Here is a 20,998-nt window from a genome sequence, read left to right as displayed (position 1 = left end):
ACAATTATATGCTCCTAACTCTATAGCTCTTATGTTTTATTTTATTTGTATTTATTTGTTTGTTTGTTTTGAGATAGAGTCTCATTCTGTCATCAAGCCTGGAGTGCAGAGGTGCAGTCTTGGTTCACTGCAACCGCAACCTTCACCTCCCGGGTTCAAGTGATTCTCCTAGCTCAGCCTCCTGAGTAGCTGGGATTACAGGTACCCACCACCATACCCAGCTAATTTTTGTATTTTTAGTAGAGATGGGATTTCATCACATTGGCCAGGTTGGTCTCAAACTCCTGACCTCAAGTAATCCTACCACCTTGGCCTCCCAAAGTGCTGGGATTATAGGCACAAGCCACTGCACCCAGCCTACAGCTCTTATATTTTACATATGCTGATTCTTGGCCACTGTATCCTCATAGCCACCTTGAGGTGCTTTATACACGTTTGAGGTGTACACACATGCACACACACACATGTTTATTCCCAAAGTGGAGAATGGCAATAGATCTGTTCAATCAGGGATTCAAGATTGATTATAAACCAGTGAGGTTCAGTGTTACTATCTATCTATTCCCACGAGTCCATAGGCAATAGAATGTCTTTACAATGGTGGTGGACAAGACCAACATCCTCTTTAAAATGTATTGTATGTTATATATGTTGTAATCACATTTATGAAAATGAATTTGTCCAACAAAATACCACTATCCAAATCTATATAATTTTAAAATATGTATAAATGACTAGCTCATTAATTCATATATCAATGTTTTATGGAGCCTCTACCAAGTGGTGCTGGGAATGAGAAGGTAAACAAACAGATTGTCTCAAATCTATGAATTCACAGACTCCTTGGGAATAACGAAACATAAATAATTACTTTGTGATAAGCAATACACCAAATTAGCTATTAAGTTGGAGGTACCCCTGAACAAAAGGCTGACCACAGGCTCCTGTGGAAACCCAGTGATTCACATAAACTAAAGGAAATCGGGTTTGGTCTTTGAAAGTTACAAAAAGACATTTTCTCCTATGTGATACTAAGATAATGGTGAGAATGCCTTGGAAAAATTATGCTTGAATTGAATTAATATAACATAGTGAAAAATGAAAGACTTTTAGAATAATATGGAGCTGTGTTTCTATCCCAAATCTGCCGCTTTCTAGATGTGTGACCTCAGACAGGTCACCTACCATCTTCAAATCTGTTTCCCTGTTTGTAGAAAAGGGACCCCCTTGTACGATGTCTGTGAATGCCAAATAAAGAAATACATGCAACTTGCCTGACTTGGAACCTAGTGTCTATAATTGCTCCACTGGTCAAAGACCTAGTCCACTGGGTCGCTATGTACACCTTCTAACACTTTCTTAATCTTTCCTGGCCTTTATTATTTTCCTTCCTTCCCCCCTCTGACCTTGAAAAGGGTAAAGGTTCTACCAACATTCACTGGTTATGATAGACCTTGAGCTCCTTGGAGTAAAGGCTTTCTATCTATATAATATTTTGTGGCTACTTAGAAAGTTGGTGACAGAGTGAAGTAAGCTTTGTCTGGCTTTGTTTCTTAGTTCTGTACTAAAATGGATGTATTTTACTTTGATTTGCCCATTTAGTATGGGTGAATATTCATTTTAATGGAAAATTCTTGCCATCCTGGTGATACCAGGATTTATCCTGCTAGCAGAGTTGCGGTAAGCAGAGAATAAGTCAAGGCAAATTCCCATTGTGGCTGAGTATGTGATCTATAGACAAGAAGGGATGAGGAACCCAAAATTAATGGCACAACTCAAGAATTGTCAATGAGTTTCATTTGACATTGAAATTATTCATTTATTTTCTATTTTGGGGAGGTAAAGTGTTTTGTTTCCATGCATGCATTTATTCCATAAATGTTTATGGGGCATCTGTGTGTCACCCATCTTGATAAGTTCCAGGGACATAAACAAAAGGCCTCGACTATGGTAAAATAGAATTAAAGCTTTGGAGTCCTTTACACCTGGGACCAATCCCAGTGTGGGCCTTGTGTCTGTGGCACCTTGCCTAAACCTCTCTGAAACTCATAGGATAGATATAGAGTATGTAACTGCTTTCTAATACTTCTAATAATAATAATAAATGTAAAACAATTATTTCATTATAATAAATGTAAAAGTAAACTCTTTTTTTTACTAGTCCAGCACAGGTTAGGCAACTAAATAAATAATTTCCATGCAAAATGTTAAGGAATAAAGAAACATATCAAGCTTTGGGTCTAGGGTAGGGGATGAGGCTATGGAATGTCAGTAAAGACTTGACACAGGAGATGTATGAGTTGACTCTTTCAGGATAAGGTTTCCTACGCTGACTTACAAAGGCAGGACCTACCTTCTAGAAGGAAGCATGAAGACATGACAAGCAATACGTAGTTCAGCATAGTTTGAGAGCATATTGTTTGTGAGGAAGCAAAAGAAATGAGAGTGGAGATGTCACAGTGCCTGGCACACAATGGATACCACCTAAACATTGTTGACTGAATGGAGGATGAACAGGCTGAGATCAGCTTGTGGGGACTTTATTTCATAAAAAGGAATGTGGTTGCAAAGACAGGCCAGTGGGCACCATTGGAAGAGGTGAAGCAGAAGAGTGGCATGATCCAATTGAAATATTATGAAGTCCACCATGGCAGCAGTTGGCTGGATTGGGAACTCTGCTCTTCAAAAAATCATAGAAGAAATACTGAATATCTAACCTAATGCAGTGGTAAGGAGCTTGGAGGTGATCAGCATGGTGATTAAATGAGTAGCTTGAAGGAAAGAGGAATGTAGGTTGATTCTCAGATGGCACTTCAATGTTTTGGGGGAATAGCTTGTATGTACTGATAACCAAAATTAGGATTAAAGGACACAGAACAGGTTTTTAAAAAGAGATGACTTATTCAGCTTTAGAAATTTTGAGTTTGAAAATGTTTGAGCTATCCCTATTGAGAGTTCTCCTGGGCACCCAGAAATCCAATGCTGGAGATTATAGCAATAGCCCAAATTGAGATACAAACCTGAAAATAATTAATATGTAGTGAAATTAAGCGGAGTCTAGTAGAGTAACTGTATCAGGTTAAGTAAAAACGGAGCTGAGGACAGAACCCAGACAACTATTAGAGTGTAGTAGTTAGCATAGTCAAGAAAGAGACTGAGAAGGGCATTCAGAGGCAAAAATCATGTAACATGTGAAGTGTCAGGAAGAAGGAGACTGACAGTTTTAAAGAGAGTGAGACATGAAGTAATACAAACAACAAATTTGGCTGTCAATGATTTGGCAACTAGGAAGTTATTGGTGACCGTAGAAAAAGCCATTTTATTGTTATAACTGGGTCAGATACCAAATTGCAAAAGTTAGAAAGTGGATGGAAAATGATGAAAAGGAGACAGAGTCAAATACTTCACTGGGAATTGAGGAGCAAAGAGAATATGTAGTTACAGGGCACAGAGTCGAAGAAGGTTTAGATTCATCTTTGCTTATTTATTTTCAGGAAGAATGAAATATGAATGTATTTATAGCATCACAGTCTCTCACTTCACAGGCAGCCTCTAGCTATTGGCTCTATAAATCACATGTAAAGGGGGACCCTCACAAACCCTGAAGGCTGTGGCGGTTTCTCTCTTGCTTGTTCCACTGGAAGCAACCACCTACCAGTATAATAAATTCACCTGTGTGATTTACTTTCTCAATCCAGTGAAAAGTCACATCCTGGGTGATGTTTGATGACACACCAATGTACTTTCACATGGAGGAGAGGTAGGCATGATATTCATCGCTGCCCACAAATACTGGGGACGGTTTTGTCAGAGTGTGTGAAAACTTGCTGGGAGTTTAAGTGGACGTAGCTGGAACTGTTCGTGTGACCCACATCCCAGGGAGTGTTGTTAATAATCTACTAGTCTCTGTGTCCTTTCTTCATGCTGTTAGCTGGGGGTAGCACATGACTTTTGTGCTTTTGTGTTAATTTTAAAATTTGAAGTTTCACTGCTCCCTCAAGGAAATTTTTAAATAAATCTGTTTTTTTTTTTTTAATGATTTTTTTCCCATCAATAGCTTTCCTCCCAAGGAGCATTCTTATGCAGAAGGGCAATCCACATCTACCATTTTAAGCCAGAAATATTTGGCACACTCTATTTCCAGTGCTACAGAATGGGGAGTATACGTCTATTAAAATTCTTTACTTATTCTTTGCAAGACCAGTTCTACAGCAGAAAACGCATTTTCCAACAGGGATTTTAAACCATATATACACGTTGTCTACATGCTTTAAAACTTTTTTACGTATTATACTGCTATATTAAAGGCACCAGCTTTATAAACAGGACATTGCTTTGGGGGACAGCATGCTCATTGAAGCTCCAGAGTATTTTCCTTCTCTTTTATTTCTGACCTCCCCCAACTCCCAGTTTACATTTTCTCAGCACAAATCATTGATCCTAATGTGATGGGAGGAATTGAGGTCAGAAAGCTAATAAATGGCAGCTGTCTTCCTCCGTTGCTGTTTTCAGCCATTGTGCATACTACACGGTATTGTGTAATAGACACTGAGTGGCTCTGATATCCCACTGCCTCAAACAAGCCTTAGCTCCACCATTTACTGCTGTGTGACATTTGGCAAGTTACTTGACCTTTCTGTGCTTCAGGCTCCTCCTCCTTAAAATGCAAGGAATGGTGGTGCCTGCCTCACAAGGTGTTATGAATTTTAAATGAGAGAAATGCAGGTAAACTGCTTGTAACGTGCCTGGCATATGTAAGGACAGCTTAGCTATTATCACTTTTTAAAAGCACAAAAAAGGTACATGGTTTTACTCGGTTGTAGAATGTACTAATATTTTTAATTACTAGAAAATGAGGACTCACGATTGTGATTAGATAGATAGGAAAAGGACTGATATTCAGGAATGAGCAAAGATTTTAAAGCTAAATAAATCTGAATGTGGACTTCCATTCTGCCACTTGGTGCTCTGTAACTAACCTTAGACAAATTGTTTCATCTCTCTGAGCCCCAATTTTCCGTGTAAAAAAGGGAGAATGATAGTTACCTTACGTGTTTCTTATAAAGATGAGAGAATATTGTGAGGGACTCAGAGTATAATAAATACTTAATGAATTTAAGTTTCTTGCTATAGTTTTAAATTCTTATTTTATTATAAAGGCAAACCTGCATGTACAAGAAAGTAAAAAGGAAACCAAATACACGTTTAAAGCAAAACATCCCTTTCTTTATTGCTTCCTTGAGTTGTTGGGAAAAGAAAAAAAATTCCTGAAAGCTTTGAGAAAAGAATGTTTGACTGTTTTTCATTACTGTATAAACCCAAATTTTGGAAATTTTGTTCATGTTTGTAGCACACAGAGTCATTGAATTGCAACATCTTTAGTAGATTTTCTGTTGGATTTGGAGAGAACTCTTAGGTAATATATTTATCAATCCAAAGCAAAACTCCAAAGTAAAAAAAAAAATCACACATACATAAAATTTATTTCCAAATGTCAACATATTATTTTCTTAAATGATCTGTAAGTCTTCTAAAAAGCTATTTACTTAATTTCGGCAGGATATAGTTCAAACGTTAGAGGCAAATAAGCATAACGTTTGTTTTCAAAGCTCTCCACAGAAAGGGTCTATATTCTCCAACATAGCCAATTTGTAAACCTTATTATTAAAACACTAGAATATCTCCAAAAATTGTTATTACCATTGAATGCATTAGAATTTTGTTTTGCTAAAGGAATAAAAAACTGGCTTAAACACACATCAGCTTGTTTTTCTCACATTAAAAGCTATCTGGACAAAGGTGCGGCCAGTGTTGGATCAGTAGTTCCATAAATTCAGCCTCAGCATGTCTGTTAATCTTTTAGCCTTTCCCTTGTGATGTTACCTAATGGACAAAAGATGATTATAACAAGAGCCAGTATCATGCCCAAGTTGAAGACAGGCAAAAGGAGTGATTGACAATTACAGATGCTTTTCCTTTTCATCAAGAAGAGCGAGTCTTCTTAAAGACTACAAGAAGACTTATTGACCAGGACTATGCCACGTGACCACCCCTCTGCAAGGGAAATGGAAGAAGTATTTAATTTTCCAGCTTCTACAATGGAAATGTCAAGGGAGAAGGGGGTGTGAGTGTCTGTTGGAGTTGGTAAATAATGTTTGATACACGATTATCAAGGAACTATTTGTTCTAAAGTCTACAAACCAAGCTAACTAGACCTGTTGTCTGCTCTAATCTTTACTGCCCTTAGAAAACACTATTTCTAATTCTGCTTTATACATTTGAATATTGACATTAGGTTACTCAACATTATTTCCTAAATGGAATATATGTATTTCATTAGTGCTAAATTTTATACCAGTTGTAGAATAGTTGTGTTTCCTGTTATTGTTTCTACCTAAGCTAAGAATATTTTCTTTGGTAACAATTCTTTATTGCTTGAAATGTGACGATTTTGCACTACTGAATCCATAAAGACATTATGTTACAGGTCGGGGGGGCAAAGCATCTGTTGGTATGGTCAAATCCTTAACTTAATGGCTGTTAAATAATTCCCCACACATTCTGAAGTCTTACCTAATTTCAACATGCACCACTTACTTTTCTTCCCCTTTTATGAAACTCCTTAGACCATTACAATAATTTCATGACATTCATTCCATCTGGGAACATTGGAGTCACATTTGCTATGGCTGTTTCCCCCCCTCTTTCTCATAGGTTGATAATTTTTACCAAGCTACTACCTAATATTAATATATTTCAAAAATATCATCTCTTAATTAGTGAAGTACTGAGGATGAAATAGTGGCTGTTTTTGGCCCAGGTGTATACACCAAGGAATGTATGGTTTGGAGGTATTGTAGAATCATTAATAAATCTAACTAAAACTTGGCCTGCTTTTTACTGCCACCATGTACTGCCAATTCTAAACAATGTACTTGATAAAATACTCTACCTGTTAGGGCAAGTCACTATGACCCCACGTCTCCACTTTTAGTATGCTCTGCTTTGTAAATTTCAATTTTTCACTTTCAAATAAGTTAATAGTTTAAGACATGCAAACAGTGTCTGAAATATTTTGTATGGGAGAAAATTCAGGGTTTCTTTTCCTGATTTTATCACCTTGATTACAGTCATGGCATCACAACTTGAGTAAAAACAAAAGGGGAAAAAAGAAATAGGATTTAAGTGCAAATTGGACATAAATATAAAACTGTAATAAAGGTAGAATTTGACTGTTTTCTGCAGCATATTTCTGCTTTTAAGCTATTGAATACCATTTCTTTCCTAAAAGGAAAAAAAAAAAAATGAAAACCCCAAACTCAAGTTACATTTATTACAGTTTTTCTTATTTCAAAATGGATATCTCAAACTCTGTATTTCTATTTTGGTTTTGGGCTAAACAGAGAATACAAGAAAGGGGCAGCATAAGGTAAATTCATACCATTTGAGGAATTGTATATAATGAATTTGATTGTATAATAATGTGAAATGCTGAATGTTAAGTGCTTGCTAGCATTCCAATCTTTGTTTTTCTGTTATATTGAATTAAAACAACAACAACAACAACAACAAAGTGGGAAGAGATAAATTTTTCAAGTTCACTGTGATCCTTTACTTTTTTAGGCATCTTTGGACAGAAACTGGAGGATACTGTTCGTTATGAGAAGAGATACGGAAACCGTCTGGCTCCGATGTTGGTGGAGCAGTGCGTGGACTTCATCCGACAAAGGGGGCTGAAAGAAGAGGGTCTCTTTCGACTGCCAGGCCAGGCTAATCTTGTTAAGGAGCTCCAAGATGCCTTTGACTGTGGGGAGAAGCCATCATTTGACAGGTAGAGTCACAATTTTACTAACCGTCTTCACTGAGAAATTCAGACTGAACTGACAGGATGCAGTGAGCTGAGGAGGCATAACCTTGATTGATGTGTCAACAATTTGCAACATAGATTATTTGCCTGCAGGAGTTTGCATTGTTTCTATTATAAGTTACAAAGTCAAAAATTTGGCACCTTAGATATCTTTCTCTTCCATACTTTCCATCTTAAAACATTCTTTTTAGTTCTTTTTCTTTGGTACTAAAGTAAAATTGTATTAAACTTTTGCACTGGAAAAAGTGAACTTATAAAATAGGATTCTTCTCATTTAATTTTTTTAAATTCTTTCCATTAAGGAACAATAAAAGTATTCTGAGTAGAGATTGAAATATTTGCAATGTAATTTAAAATAAGTATTTCAATAATAACAAAAGCATTATATTTTTAAATATCTAACTCTACTTTAATCTAGAATAGTTTTACAGGGAAACAAGGAGAAGTACAGCATGGTGAAAATAAAAGAATAATGGCAGCCCCAGAAAAGAAAATTTAAAGCATACCTAACTTCACAAATTAAGAGTTAATCATGGCTAATATTTTGTGAATTATCTTCTTCTTTTTACTTTTTAAAAGCTTAGTAGAAAAAGTAAAATTTCATCTTAATATTATCAACATTATATACCAGAAATGTTTCCATATTAATAGTTGAAAAATACCCATTTATTCCAATATATTTTAACTAAACATTTTATCATTAACAACTTCTGCAAGTCTCTTTTTAAATATCTAATATTTCACTCTACAGATACATTATTCACAACTATTTCAATATTGTTGGACATTTACATTATGACATTTTCATTATTATAAATATTGTAGTGGATATACATTTGCATAAATGCTTTCTATTTTTGGATTACTTAGGATAAATTCTCAGCATTGGAATTTTTGAATAAGAGTAATCCTGACACTTGAAAATTAAAAATAGCCTACTGTCTTAGTCCATTCAGGCCGTCATAACAAAATATCATAAATGGAGTGGTTTATAAACAAAATTTATTTCTGAAAATTCTGGATTCTGAAAATTCACAGTCAAGGCACTGGCAAATCCGTGTCTGATGAGGACTTGATATCAGTTCATAGATGGTACCTTTTCACTGTGCCCTCAGATGGTGGAAAGTACAGGGCAGCTCTCTCTGGGGCCTCTTTTTTAAATTTTATTATACTTTAAGTTCTGGGATACACGTGCAGAACATGCAGGTTTGTTACATAGGTATACACGTGCCGTGGTGGTTTGCTGCACCCATCAACCTGTCATCTATATTGGGCATTTCTCCTAATGTTATCCCTCCCCTTGCCCCTGCACCCCCCAACAGGCCCCCGGGTGTGTGATGTTCCCCTCCCTGTGTCCATGTGTTCTCATTGCACAACTCCCACTTATGAGTGAGAACATGCGGTGTTTGGTTTTCTGTTCCTGTGTTAGTTTGCTGAGAATGACGGTTTCCAGCTTCATCCATGTCGCTGCAAAGGACATGGACTCATCCTTTTTTATGGCTGCATAGTATTCCATGGTGTACATGTGCCACATTTTCTTAGTCCAGTTATCATTGATGGACATTTGGGTTGGTTTCAAGTCTTTGTTATTGTGAATAGTGCCACAATAAACATACGTGTGCATGTCTTTATAGGAGAATGATTTATAATGCTTTAGGTATATATGCCCAGTAATGGGATTGCTGGGTCAAATAGTATTTCTGGTTCTAGATCCTTGAAGAATCATCACATGGTCTTCCACAATGGTTGAGCTAATTTACATACCCACCAACAGTGTAAAAGTGTTCCTATTTCTCTGCATCCTCTCCAGCACCTGTTGTTTCCTGACTTTTTAATGATCGTCCTTCTAACTAGCATGAGATGGTATCTCCTTGTGGTTTTGATTTGCATTTCTTTAATGACCAGTGATGATGAGCTTTTTTTCATATGTTTGTTGGCCACATAAATGTCTTCTTTTGAGAAGTGTCTGTTCATTTCCTTCACCCAGTTTTTGATGGGATTGTTTGTTTTTTTCTTGTAAATTTGTTTAAGTTCCTTGTAGATTCTGGATATTAGCCCTTTGTCAGATGGATAGATTGCAAAAAATCCCCCCCCCATTCTGTAGGTTGCCTGTTCACTCTGATGATAGTTTCTTTTGCTGTGCAGAAGCTCTTTAGTTTAATTAGACCCTATTTGTCAAATTTGGGTTTTGTTGCCGTTGCTCTGGTGTTTTAGTCATGAAGTCTTTGTCTGAGGCCTCTTTTTAAAAAAATGTCTAAACACAAATTCAATGAGTTGTAGATATAAACCCAACTTGTGACCATGGGTAATAACAAAGCACAGTTTAGTTATAATTATGAAAATCATGAAATCAGAATGCAAAAGAAAGCCTTTATAAAGATGAACTTTATGAATGATGACATGAATATCATCATTAAAGATGGCTTAGTTTTCTTTTTTTCTTCTTCTTCTTTTTTTTTTTGAGATGGAGTTTTGCTCTTATTGCCCAGGCAGGAGTGCAGTGGCACGATCTCAGCTCACCACAACCTCTACCTCCTGGATTCAAGCAATCCTCCTGCCTCAGCCTCCTGAGTAGCTGGGATTACAGGCATGTGCCAACATGCCTGGCTAATTTTGTATTTTTAGTAGAGACGGGGTTTCTCCATGTTGGTGAGGCTGGTCTCGAACTGCCGAGCTCAGGTGATCCACCCGACTCAGCCTCCCAAAGTGCTGGGATTACAGGCGTGAGCCACCGAGCCACCGTGCCTGACCTTTTTCTTTTTTTGAAACAGAGTCTTGCTCTATCACTACACACTGGAGTGCAATAGCATGATCTCAGCTCACTGCAACCTCCACCTCACTGGTTCAAGCCATTCTCCTGCCTCAGCCTCCCGAGTAGCTAGGATTACAGGCATGTGCCACCATGCCTGTAAAAAAAAAAAATACATTTTTTGTATTTTTTTTTGTTGAGATGGGGTTTCACCATATTGGCCAGGCTGGTCTCAAGGCCTAGGTTTCTATATGTCTCAAAGTCTGCTTTGTATTTAGAATAAATAGTGCAACGAGTGTAAATAACAAACAAAATAGCATTACATATGAAAAGGGCTGGGCATGGTGGCTCGTGCCTGTAATCCCAGCATTTGGGGAGGCTGAGGTGGGAGGATCACGAGGTCAGGAGTTTGGGAGGCCGAGGTAGGAGGATCACGAGGTCAGGAGTTCGAAACCAGCCTGGCCAACATGGTGAAACCCTGTCTCTACTAAAAATACAAAAATTAGTCAGGGGTGATGGCAGGCGCCTGTAATCCCAGCTTCTCAGGAAGCTGAGGCAGGAGAATCTCTTGAACCCGAGAGGCAAAGGTTGCAGTGAGCCAAGATCAGGCCACTGCACTCTAGCCTGGGCAACAGGGCGAGACTCCATCTCAAAAAACAAAAAAAAAAACAACAAAAAATTATAGCAGAAAAGAAACATTTTTAAAATTACCAGAGACCTTAATATTTAAAATAAACGTATAATTTGTCCTTTTCCTTTATAAAGTAAAAAATAATTTACTATTCCGTATTAGTCTGTTTTCATGCTGCTGACAAAGACATACCTGAGAGTGGGTAATTTATATAGGATAAAGGTTTAATTAATAACTTACAGTTCCACGTAGCTGGGGAGGCCTCACCATCGTGGCAGAAGGCAAGGAGGATCAAGTCGCATCTTATGTGGATGTTGGCAGGCAAAAAGAGGGAGCTTATGCAAGGAAACCTCTTGATTTTAAAACCATCAGATCTTGTGAGTCTCATTCACTATCATGAGAACAGCTTGGGAAAGACCTGCCCCATGATTCAATCACCTCCCACCAGGGTCCTCCCATGACACGTGGGAGTTGTGGGAATTACAATTCAAGATGAGATCTGGGACACAGCCAAACCATATCATATTCCTTCATTTTTAAGGTTTTATTTTTATTTGTTTATTTATTTTATTTTATTTTTATTATTATAAATATATGTCTTCTGTTTTACTTTTTTCAATTTTTATTTTAGAATTGCATGTAGGTTTGTTACAAAGGTATACTGTATGATGCTGAGGTTTGGAACCTGAATGAATCCGTAACCCAAGTAGTGAGCATAGTACGCCAATAGGTAGTTTATTTCAACCCTTAGCACCCTCTCTCCCACTCCTCTCTTGTATTCCCCAGTATCTGTTGTTCCCATTTTTATGTCCATGTTTACCCAATGTTTAGTTCCCACTTATAAGTGAGAACATGGCTTATTTGGTTTTCTGTTTCTTCATTAGTTCACTTAGGATAATGGTTTCCAGCTGCATCTATGTTGCAGCAGAGGACATTATTTCATTCTTTTTGATGGTTGCATAGTATTCCATGGTATATATGTACCACTTTTGCTTTATCCAGTCCACCATTGATGGGCACTTGGGTTGATTTCATGTCTTTACTATTGTGAATAGCACTGAAATGAATACATAGGTGAATGTGTCTTTTTGGTAGAATAATTTATTTTCCTTTGGATATATACCTACTAGTGGGACTGCTGAGTTGAACAGTAAGTTCAGCTATCACTTCCTTGAGAAATCTCCAAATTGCTCTCCACAGTGGCTGAACTGATTTACATTCCCATTAATTGATTAAGTGTTCCCTTTTCTCCTTGGCCTCACCATCTGTTTTTGTTTTTGTTTTTGTTTTTGTTTTGTTTTGTTTCTTTTGGCTTTTTAACAAAAGCTGATTACTGTGAGATGATATTTCTTTGTGGTTTTGATTTACATTTCTCTGATTGGTGATGATGAGCATTTTTTCATATGTTAGTTGGCATCTTGTATGTCTTCTTTTAAGAAATATCTGTTCATGTCCTTTGCCCCCTTTTTTAATGGTTTGTTTGTTTTTTGGTTTTTGGTTTTTTTGTTTTGTTTTGTTTTGTTTTTGTTGATTTTGCTTGTTGATTTGTTTAAGTTCCTTATAGATTCTGGATATTAGACCTTTGACAGATGCACAGTTTGTGAATATTTTATCACTTTCTGTAGGTTGTCTGTTTACTCCCTTGATAGTTTCTTTTGCTGTGTAGAAGTTCTCTAGTTTAATTAGGTCTCATTTGTCAATTTTTTTTTTTGTTGCAATTGCTTTTGAAGACTTGGCCATACATTTTTTGCCAAGGTCTGGGACATCTTTTTAAGAGCATTAATCCTATTCATGAAGGCAGAGCCTTGATCGCCCCCCAAAGGCTCCACCTCCTACTATAATCACAGTGGTGATCAAGTATCAGCATATGAATTTGGGGGAACACAAGCATTCAGACCATAGTACATACTAAGTGTTATTTCTCTGTGAAAGTGTAGAATTAGTACATGGATAGACACATAGTGAGTACGCAAACTGTTGTAGTCTTTGTAAAGCAACTTGATAATATATTTCAGGAGCATTCATGCAGGCAATTCCAATCCCAGAAAAAGATCAGATATGTAGAGCAAACGTAAGTGCAAAGTTGTTTATTACAAATAGTGTAACAATAAAAACTGAACACCAATTTATTATCTCCCTGTGAGTGTGGTTATCAAATAATGGTGCATTCATATAAGAAAATATTATACAGTTTTAACATTTTAGGACAATTTTAATTACATAATGATAAATGGAAAAATAAAACAGGATCAATTAATTGATTAAAGCCCTGTCTTTTACAAAGAGTATTACAAGTAGTTTATAAGGATTCATAAATTTACTCTGAGAGAAAAAATATAGGTGGAGGTACAGAAATGAATTCAGAACAAGGATCACAGAACAAATTTCCAGACTGCAAATACACTTTTTGCTGAGGAGCCGCATCTCTTATTCTATACTTTAAAAAGGAAATCAGATCAATAGTTATATAGGTCAGTCCCACCCACAGCATATAAACAATGACTTATGTAGGAGAAATGTTCATTTTTAGTGCCAAACTTAGCAAGAAATATGTCAGTAGGATCCTCATAATAGAATATTGTGCAATGGGATAAGCAACATCCTCTACAAAGAACTTCATGAGACAATAATGAGTTTCAGTGCCTTCTTTTAATATTTATATATGGCTAATTATATTACATTGACATTATTGCAAAACATATTTATTAAAATTGTTTTTCCATGGGCATTTATAATTTGGTTCTTATAGCAGATTTTTGGTAATGTAGGGGAATTGAGGAATATTTTCTATGTTTTAGGATACCTGTAAGAACAGATGTGCCCTGTAAGCAGTTATCTCCAAATCAAGTTCTTGATAACTATTGGCTGACAATAAAATATCGTACAAAGTTTATAAAATGTGACCCTACTTATCCCTTTATAAAATGTATGTATTTTTGCATAAAACACACCAATGTATAAACAGACTGAAGAAATCGTTAAAAAAGATTTCTACTGCCAAAAGACTCTATGAGGTGCTGGGTCTTTCAGAAGTCTTAACAGGAGTGTTATACTCACACCCATCATTTGACTTTTTCCTTTAAGCTATGTTTTCCTGTCAGCACCCTTGATTTCATATGACCATTTCCTACATTGAGACTCTTTGACCAGTTAGAGATACTGTCTTAGGGCTGACGGAGTTTCTCAAAATTCTACAAAATGAAACCGTTTCTTTTTTAGGTCACGTTGCTCTTGCACTACCTTAACATATGCACAAATAAAATAAGCCAATTAATACATTCAGCATTTGGCTTGAAAACCTCCTTAGCCAGGGCCACAAGTTCACCAGGAATGTTCTCTATGTTCCAAGTTTCTGCAGTCGATAGCCTTGTTAATTTTTCCAGCACTGTTTAATAAGCATTTACCTTTCTCTGGCCTCTAATAGCAATTATTTTCACTGTTCGCCAAGCTCTTAGTAATAGTTTCCTCACTGGCTGTGCAGACTCTGCCTGGTTCCAATACCAATACCCAAACCATATTTTAGATTTTTGTTGCAGCAGCACCCAATTTCTAGTACCAATGACTGTTTGAGGTATCTATTGCTTCATACCAAACCAATCCAAATGTTTTTAGTTTAAAACAACTTTTTCAGATTCTGCACGTGGGCAATGCTCGGCAGAAAGGCTCTGTCTCTGTTCCACTTGGTACTGGATGCTGCAATTTAGGGCAGCTACCGTATCCTAGAGAGATTTCCTGACAAAACAGGTGCCTAAGTTGGGTTGGGTAGAATAGCCAATGACTGTTTGAGTCTCTTGCTTTCTCTTCTCAGTCTTGTATCCTTCAGGGCTCCTCCCTATAGCTGATAGTTGAAACTCTACACCGTGGCTCAGGACTGAAAGATAGTAAGGGTGGAAGCTACAAGACCTTTAAGGGGTAGGCCCAGAACTGATGCGATGTCATATCCACTGCATACGCTTCGTCAATGGCAAATCACGAGACCAAATCAGCTTAAAAAGGAGAGAAAGCTGACTCTACTTCTTGATAGAAGTAATGGTTATGGATATATAAGGATGAGAGAAATTATCAACAGTCACCTTTGTGAACAATCTACCTTATTCATTCATTCAACAAATAATTTAGGAATGTTAACTATGTCTTAGACACTGTTCTAGATGAAAGAGACAAGGTGCATTCTCTTCTGGGGTTTGCATTACGAGTCATAGGCAGATAAACAATAAACAGCAAATATATAAATAATTTTGAAAAGTAATGAGGGTGACATGCTAATATGCTAGTGAGTAAAGTGGTGGAGATACGCCGTCTCCTTCCTGAGGACGTAACATTTGAGCTGGGACTTGAATGACAAGAGGCCTGTTTACCTACCCTATGGTGGAGGTATAACAGGCATGTTGCAGGTAGAGGAAAAGTAAGTGCAAAATCCTAGAAACAGGAACAGCTTAGCTTGTTTGAAGAACATAAAGAAGGCCATTGGTGGGCCAGATGTAGTGGCTTATGCCTGTAATACCAGCACTTTGGGAGGCCGAAGTGGGAGGATCCCTTAAGGCTAGGAGTTCCAGACCTGACTGGACAATAAAGTGAGACTGTCTCTACAAAAAAAAAAAAAAAAAAAAAAAAAAATCAAATTAAAAAATTAGCTGTCTAAAAAATTAGAATTACACCAGTAATTCTAGCAACTTAGGAGGCTGAGGCAGGAGGATCACTTGAGCCCAGAAGTTTGAGGCTGCAATGAGTTATGATCATACTGCTGGCACTTCAGCCTGGATGGCAGAGCAAGACCCTGTCTCTAAAAATTTTTTTTAAAAATTAAATATAAAAGAAAGGAGGTCACTATGACAGGAATGCAGTGAGTGATGATGAATAGTGTCCACGGAGGTTGATTCTGTATGGCCTGGCAGATTATAATAATTTCTTTTTCTTTTCTTTTTTTAAAATTTTTTTTAAATTTTTGTTTTTATTTTTTTGACAGAGTCTCCCTCTATTACCCAGAATGGAGTGCAGTGGCACAATCTCAGCTCACTGCAACCTCTGTCTCCTGGGTTCAAGCGATTCTCCTGCCTCAGCCTCCCAAATGACTGAGATTACAGGTGCATGCCACCACACCTGGCTAATTTTTGTATTTTTTTTTTTTTTAGTAGAGACAGGGATTCTCCATGTTGGCTAGGCTGGTCTCGAACTCCTGACCTCAGGTGATCCACCCGCCTCAGCTTCCCAAAGTGTTGGGATTACAGGTGTGAACCACCACACCTGGCCTATAATAAGAAATTTAGTTCTTATTCTAAGTGAAATGGAAATCTGTTAAAATATTTTTAGCAAGTAAATGAAATAATTTTATTTACATGTTAAAAAGGTCACTCTGGCAACTGAAATATCCTTTTGATAAACTGTCCAGCTTGAATCCCTTTGTCTCCAGTGGCAGATATGCAAATTCCTGGATTCTGGTGATTAGAAGAAGGAGTTCCCAGATCCATGAATGGTGAGGTAATAAGAAGAGAGTAACATATTTGTGGCAAAATGTAATTGTGAGCTACATGGGGAAGGGAAAGAAAATCCATAATTTCCCAGAGGATGGTGAGGTTATTTTCAGAAACTTGTCCAAGCAGAATGTTCTGCCCCTATGTGGCTTTATGAAGTTAATTGGCTCTTTGATATTTCACATGGTCAAGTCCTAGCTCAGCTTTAGTCATTGAGATGTGGAGACAAACTGCCAGGGAACCCTCTTTAGTTCAAGTTTGTCTCACCCAGGTTCTTTAATCCTTCCCCTGTTGTTTTCGATGTTTTGTACCTATCTGCTCTCTTCTGAAGAGCATCTGTCTTCTTAAATATGCCTGTGGTTTTGAAGCTATGGATTTGTCTGGGGTCCATAGCCTCAAAATGATAAAAATACAGACTGTGCATAATGTTTTGAATAGACATTAAGTTGTAAATACAGAAATGTTTCCTTGTGAAACATTTTAAAGAGTAAGAATGAATGAATATTTTCCCTGTTTATTCTAATAATGCTAATTTCTCACCAAAGAGTCAATAGGATTCAGGTTTTGTCTTTATTTGTTAAAATATATTTATTAAAAACCTAGAAAGAAGTTCCCACAGGTATTCTGCAAAGATAATCTCTAGTCACTGACACTGTATCTCTAATGGCAAGCGCTGAAATTTAATTTTTAAAGTGAACTTTAAAAATAACATTTTAAAAATCATAAAGTTATTAAGTTTAATTTGAACATTATTTAATTTAATACCATAAAGTTATTAAGTTTAATCTGAATATTCTTAAAGTTATATTTTGATTATAACATTTTATGTACAATTTAGAATATGGAAGAATACAAGAAGGAAATACAAATATTTTACAATTCAACGCTCCATAGAGCTCTTGCTCTACATAGCAGATAAATAAATAGATAAGCAGAGATTTAGATGTGCCAAAATTCAGCTATGTATAAAAGGTATTGGAATCATACAGCTTTTACATCTTGTCTTTTCTCCTTCACATTAAATCATGGACATTTTTGCTTGTCATTAAGTAGTTTTCACTGTGTGTGATCTTAAGGACTATATAATGTGTGATCTTAAGGACCATATAATAATTCATCGTATCAGTGTGTTGATTTCTTTAATTCTGGCCCTTTTGTTTTCAATGTTTTGCACATATCTGTCCTCAGCTAGAGACCGTGTATTCATACATCTGCTATGCTTTGAAAGCTATGGATCTATTTGGGATTTGGAAGATAATGTTTCACCTTTGAATGAGAAGAAAACACTTTGTCCTGTGTGAGGGAAAAAAAGAAAAGATGGTGTGAGAAAAAGTCATTTGAAATTCATATTCTGTGGGAATTTAGAGTAGTTGTGAGTGCATGGATGAGCCTTTATTAAGCCATGGACTTTCTGCTCTTCTTTAATTATATTGTATGCTCTTTTTTCCAGTTCTGAAGTTCAAGTTTGAGACTTTCATATGGGCATGACTCATTGTTCCTACAGTTATGACATATTCCCACATACTCCTTGGGCAGTGAATTTTGTGAGAAAGGGCATTCTCATTGACCTGAAAGAAGTTGTATTCTTTCAGTTCCTGTCAACTGTAAAAGCAAACAAACAAAAGAAAACAGATATCACAGTTTCTAACCATTCTTGCCTTTATTCTTTCTATTTAGGAAGGATAACAAATTAAAATATAACTTTTTATATTAAACTTTCAAGTTTTGAGGGGACAAAAATGAAATCCAGAATGTGTAAAATCAAATTAGATACTGAATGTTATTTTGTTACCAAAGTCCTCCAGATGGTATCAGCTGTTCAAGAAGACACATTTTGGAAGCGTTGGGAAGGTAGGGTCAAGAATGGCAGTGTGGTCACCATCCTAGCATTAACTGCTGGGCAACAGAATAACTATGCTCTTACAACACAGTGTTCAGGAGCAAGGACAGAGGCTTCATGAAGCCAGGAATTTTACACATTCTGTCCAAGAATCCTGAAAACAACTGCTGTCTGAGGGACCCCAGCTGCCCACCCACGTACTCAGTTCACACTTCCTTGTCCCTCCTTCTCCTATTCTCCTCTTTCACTTATTTTTCAAATTTGTTTTGGTGACTAAATAAACTGCAAGTCCACAGAGATAAAATGAAAAAATAAAAGCCTCAAACTTAGGAGACAGAAAAGCCAGACATATTTTAATTTAATCCTCTGGGAAGGAATTTAGGTCTGGGGATTACTGAACTGAGTTATGAAAAAGTGAACTTGAAAGTGGGGAGTACTACAGACACAGTAGAGATTCTCCAGTATTAGTATGTGTAAGAATGACTTTGAGAAATATCTTAAGATTCAGATACCCAGACCCCCCTTTGCTCTCATTCTGATTTAAATGATTGGAGAATGCCTAGGAATCTGCATTGTAAACAAATCCACAGGTGATTTTTTTTTTTTTTTTTAATCTGCCTGTGCTGCCCAGGGGCAGGAACCATGTCCTCCTAGTCATGGACTTATCCTCTGCACCCAGTACAAAGGCTGGCAGAGAGCAGGCACCAGGTCAGGGCAGAGGGAGACTCATAGGCACTAGTGCAATTATTATAACCATAAAGATGTTGAAATGAGGAGAGTGTCCAATGTGAAGGGGGAAATGAGATCTGGATTCCAAGGGAAGTCAGGAGAAGGTGTGGTAAGGAGAAGGAAATAAGCCCGTCCCCCAGGGCAAAAAGCTGGGGCCAGTGAAGCGACAGAGATCACTCTGACTGAGAGTTGGTTACGGACGGGGATCAGAGGAAAGGAAGAGGAGACAGTGGAGGGCTGTGAAATCTGGTCTGTCCAGTCTAGACTCTTGTTTTTGACAGAGTATATGTGCGCTTTGCGATCAGAGATTGGGAAACCCATTTGACCACCACTGCATTAAAACAAACGGGCAGCCCCAAACATATCAAGAAAAAAAGATGTTTTGTTTGGGGCAGAAAAATCCATCATCTGCTGCGGCAAATTAAAACACAGGAGGTAGTTACTAGATAAAATGTTCATTCTTTAAGGAAGAATAATAACTTTATCAATAATAACCTACCTTGTGCTGGATACTATCCTGATTATTTCATTTAATCCTCAACTTCCTGAAGGTTCTATTTAAGATTACTCTGTTTATTCCCTTCAAAGCATTTCATCGCCTTTAGTAGTTATCTTGTTTGTTTCTTTACTGCTTATCATCTGCCTTGCCCATGGCAATTTAAACTCCTTGAGGGCAGGATCCTTACCTGTCCTGATGCTACACCCCTCTCTGAGCACAACACCAGGCATATAGTATGCACCAAATATTTATCAAGAGAATATCCTAATACCTACTTGTTTTACAAATGAAGATCCTTGCTCATGCTTGCTTCAGCAACACGTATACTAAAATTGGAAGATCCTTGCTCATTTTAATTTGTTCTACCCTAGTATTTAAAATGCTTGAGTGTTTGCACTGAGGCAGTGCTACACATTCTCATGGCTTTGCTGTTGCTGTTCCAGTAGTAGAAGGGCTGCTCTCAGCCCAGAGCCCAGATCTCTTTCTAAACAAAAGAACCTGTCCCTTTTCTGTTTTAAAATCCAAGTCCCTATACATGACTATTTGAATAATCCCATGCTCCCCTCGCCCACCCTGCCACCCTTTCCATGTGCACCTTTCCCTTTGGGAGAGCTTAACAAATTCACCCAACTCCCCTTCCTTGTGGAGTTTTCCATGATCCCTGTAATATTGTCCTTGGGTTGCCATAAAAAAGCATTGCAAACTGGGTAGCTGAAAACAACAACAACAAAAAACAATAATGTATTATCTCATATTTCTGGAAGCTGAAAATCCAAATCAAGATGTCAGCAGAGCCATGCTCTCTCTGAAGGATTTAGGGAAGTATCTGTTTCATAACTTTCTCTTAACTTCTGAAATTTGCCAACACCCTTGTTGTTCCTTGGCTTGTAGCTACATAACTCCAACCTCTGTCCCCATCTCCACATGGCATTCGTCTCCCCAGGTAATTCTTATAGGCATGGTCCTAAAACCATAACTTGGGAAATACCAGCTGGACTATCAGCTGCAGGAGTGTATGGTAAAGGATATAGATCATTAGAATTGATGTAACTCTGTTTCTTATATATGAAATGGGAAAACAACATCACACCATTACTGGGAGCAACATATCAGTTCTGACAGGGCTAGGCAAGCCATATGCTATTGTGAGATAAACTATTTTCTGGGGTATAGAGTTGATGTGTAAAATACATGATTTCCTTCCTGCTGAAT

At 37.2% G+C, this 20,998-nt stretch overlaps 1 protein-coding gene across 6 annotated transcripts in view; it reads left to right on the top strand.

Annotated features, from left to right (window-relative positions):
* The window catches only part of ARHGAP24 (Rho GTPase activating protein 24), a 514,735-nt gene that overhangs the window by 448,681 nt on the left and 45,056 nt on the right, over positions 1-20,998 (top strand). For all 6 annotated transcript variants that reach the window (XM_023198115.2, XM_023198116.2, XM_023198114.2 and 3 more), the window contains one exon: positions 7,624-7,831. In XM_023198115.2, coding sequence (XP_023053883.1) covers positions 7,624-7,831 — 208 coding nt within the window. The remainder of the gene's footprint in view (positions 1-7,623; positions 7,832-20,998) is intronic.

The sequence above is a fragment of the Piliocolobus tephrosceles genome, chromosome 3 (assembly GCF_002776525.5).
Source record: "Piliocolobus tephrosceles isolate RC106 chromosome 3, ASM277652v3, whole genome shotgun sequence".
Taxonomy (NCBI): Eukaryota; Metazoa; Chordata; class Mammalia; order Primates; family Cercopithecidae; genus Piliocolobus; species Piliocolobus tephrosceles.
This window is presented reverse-complemented; position numbering and strand designations above follow the sequence as displayed.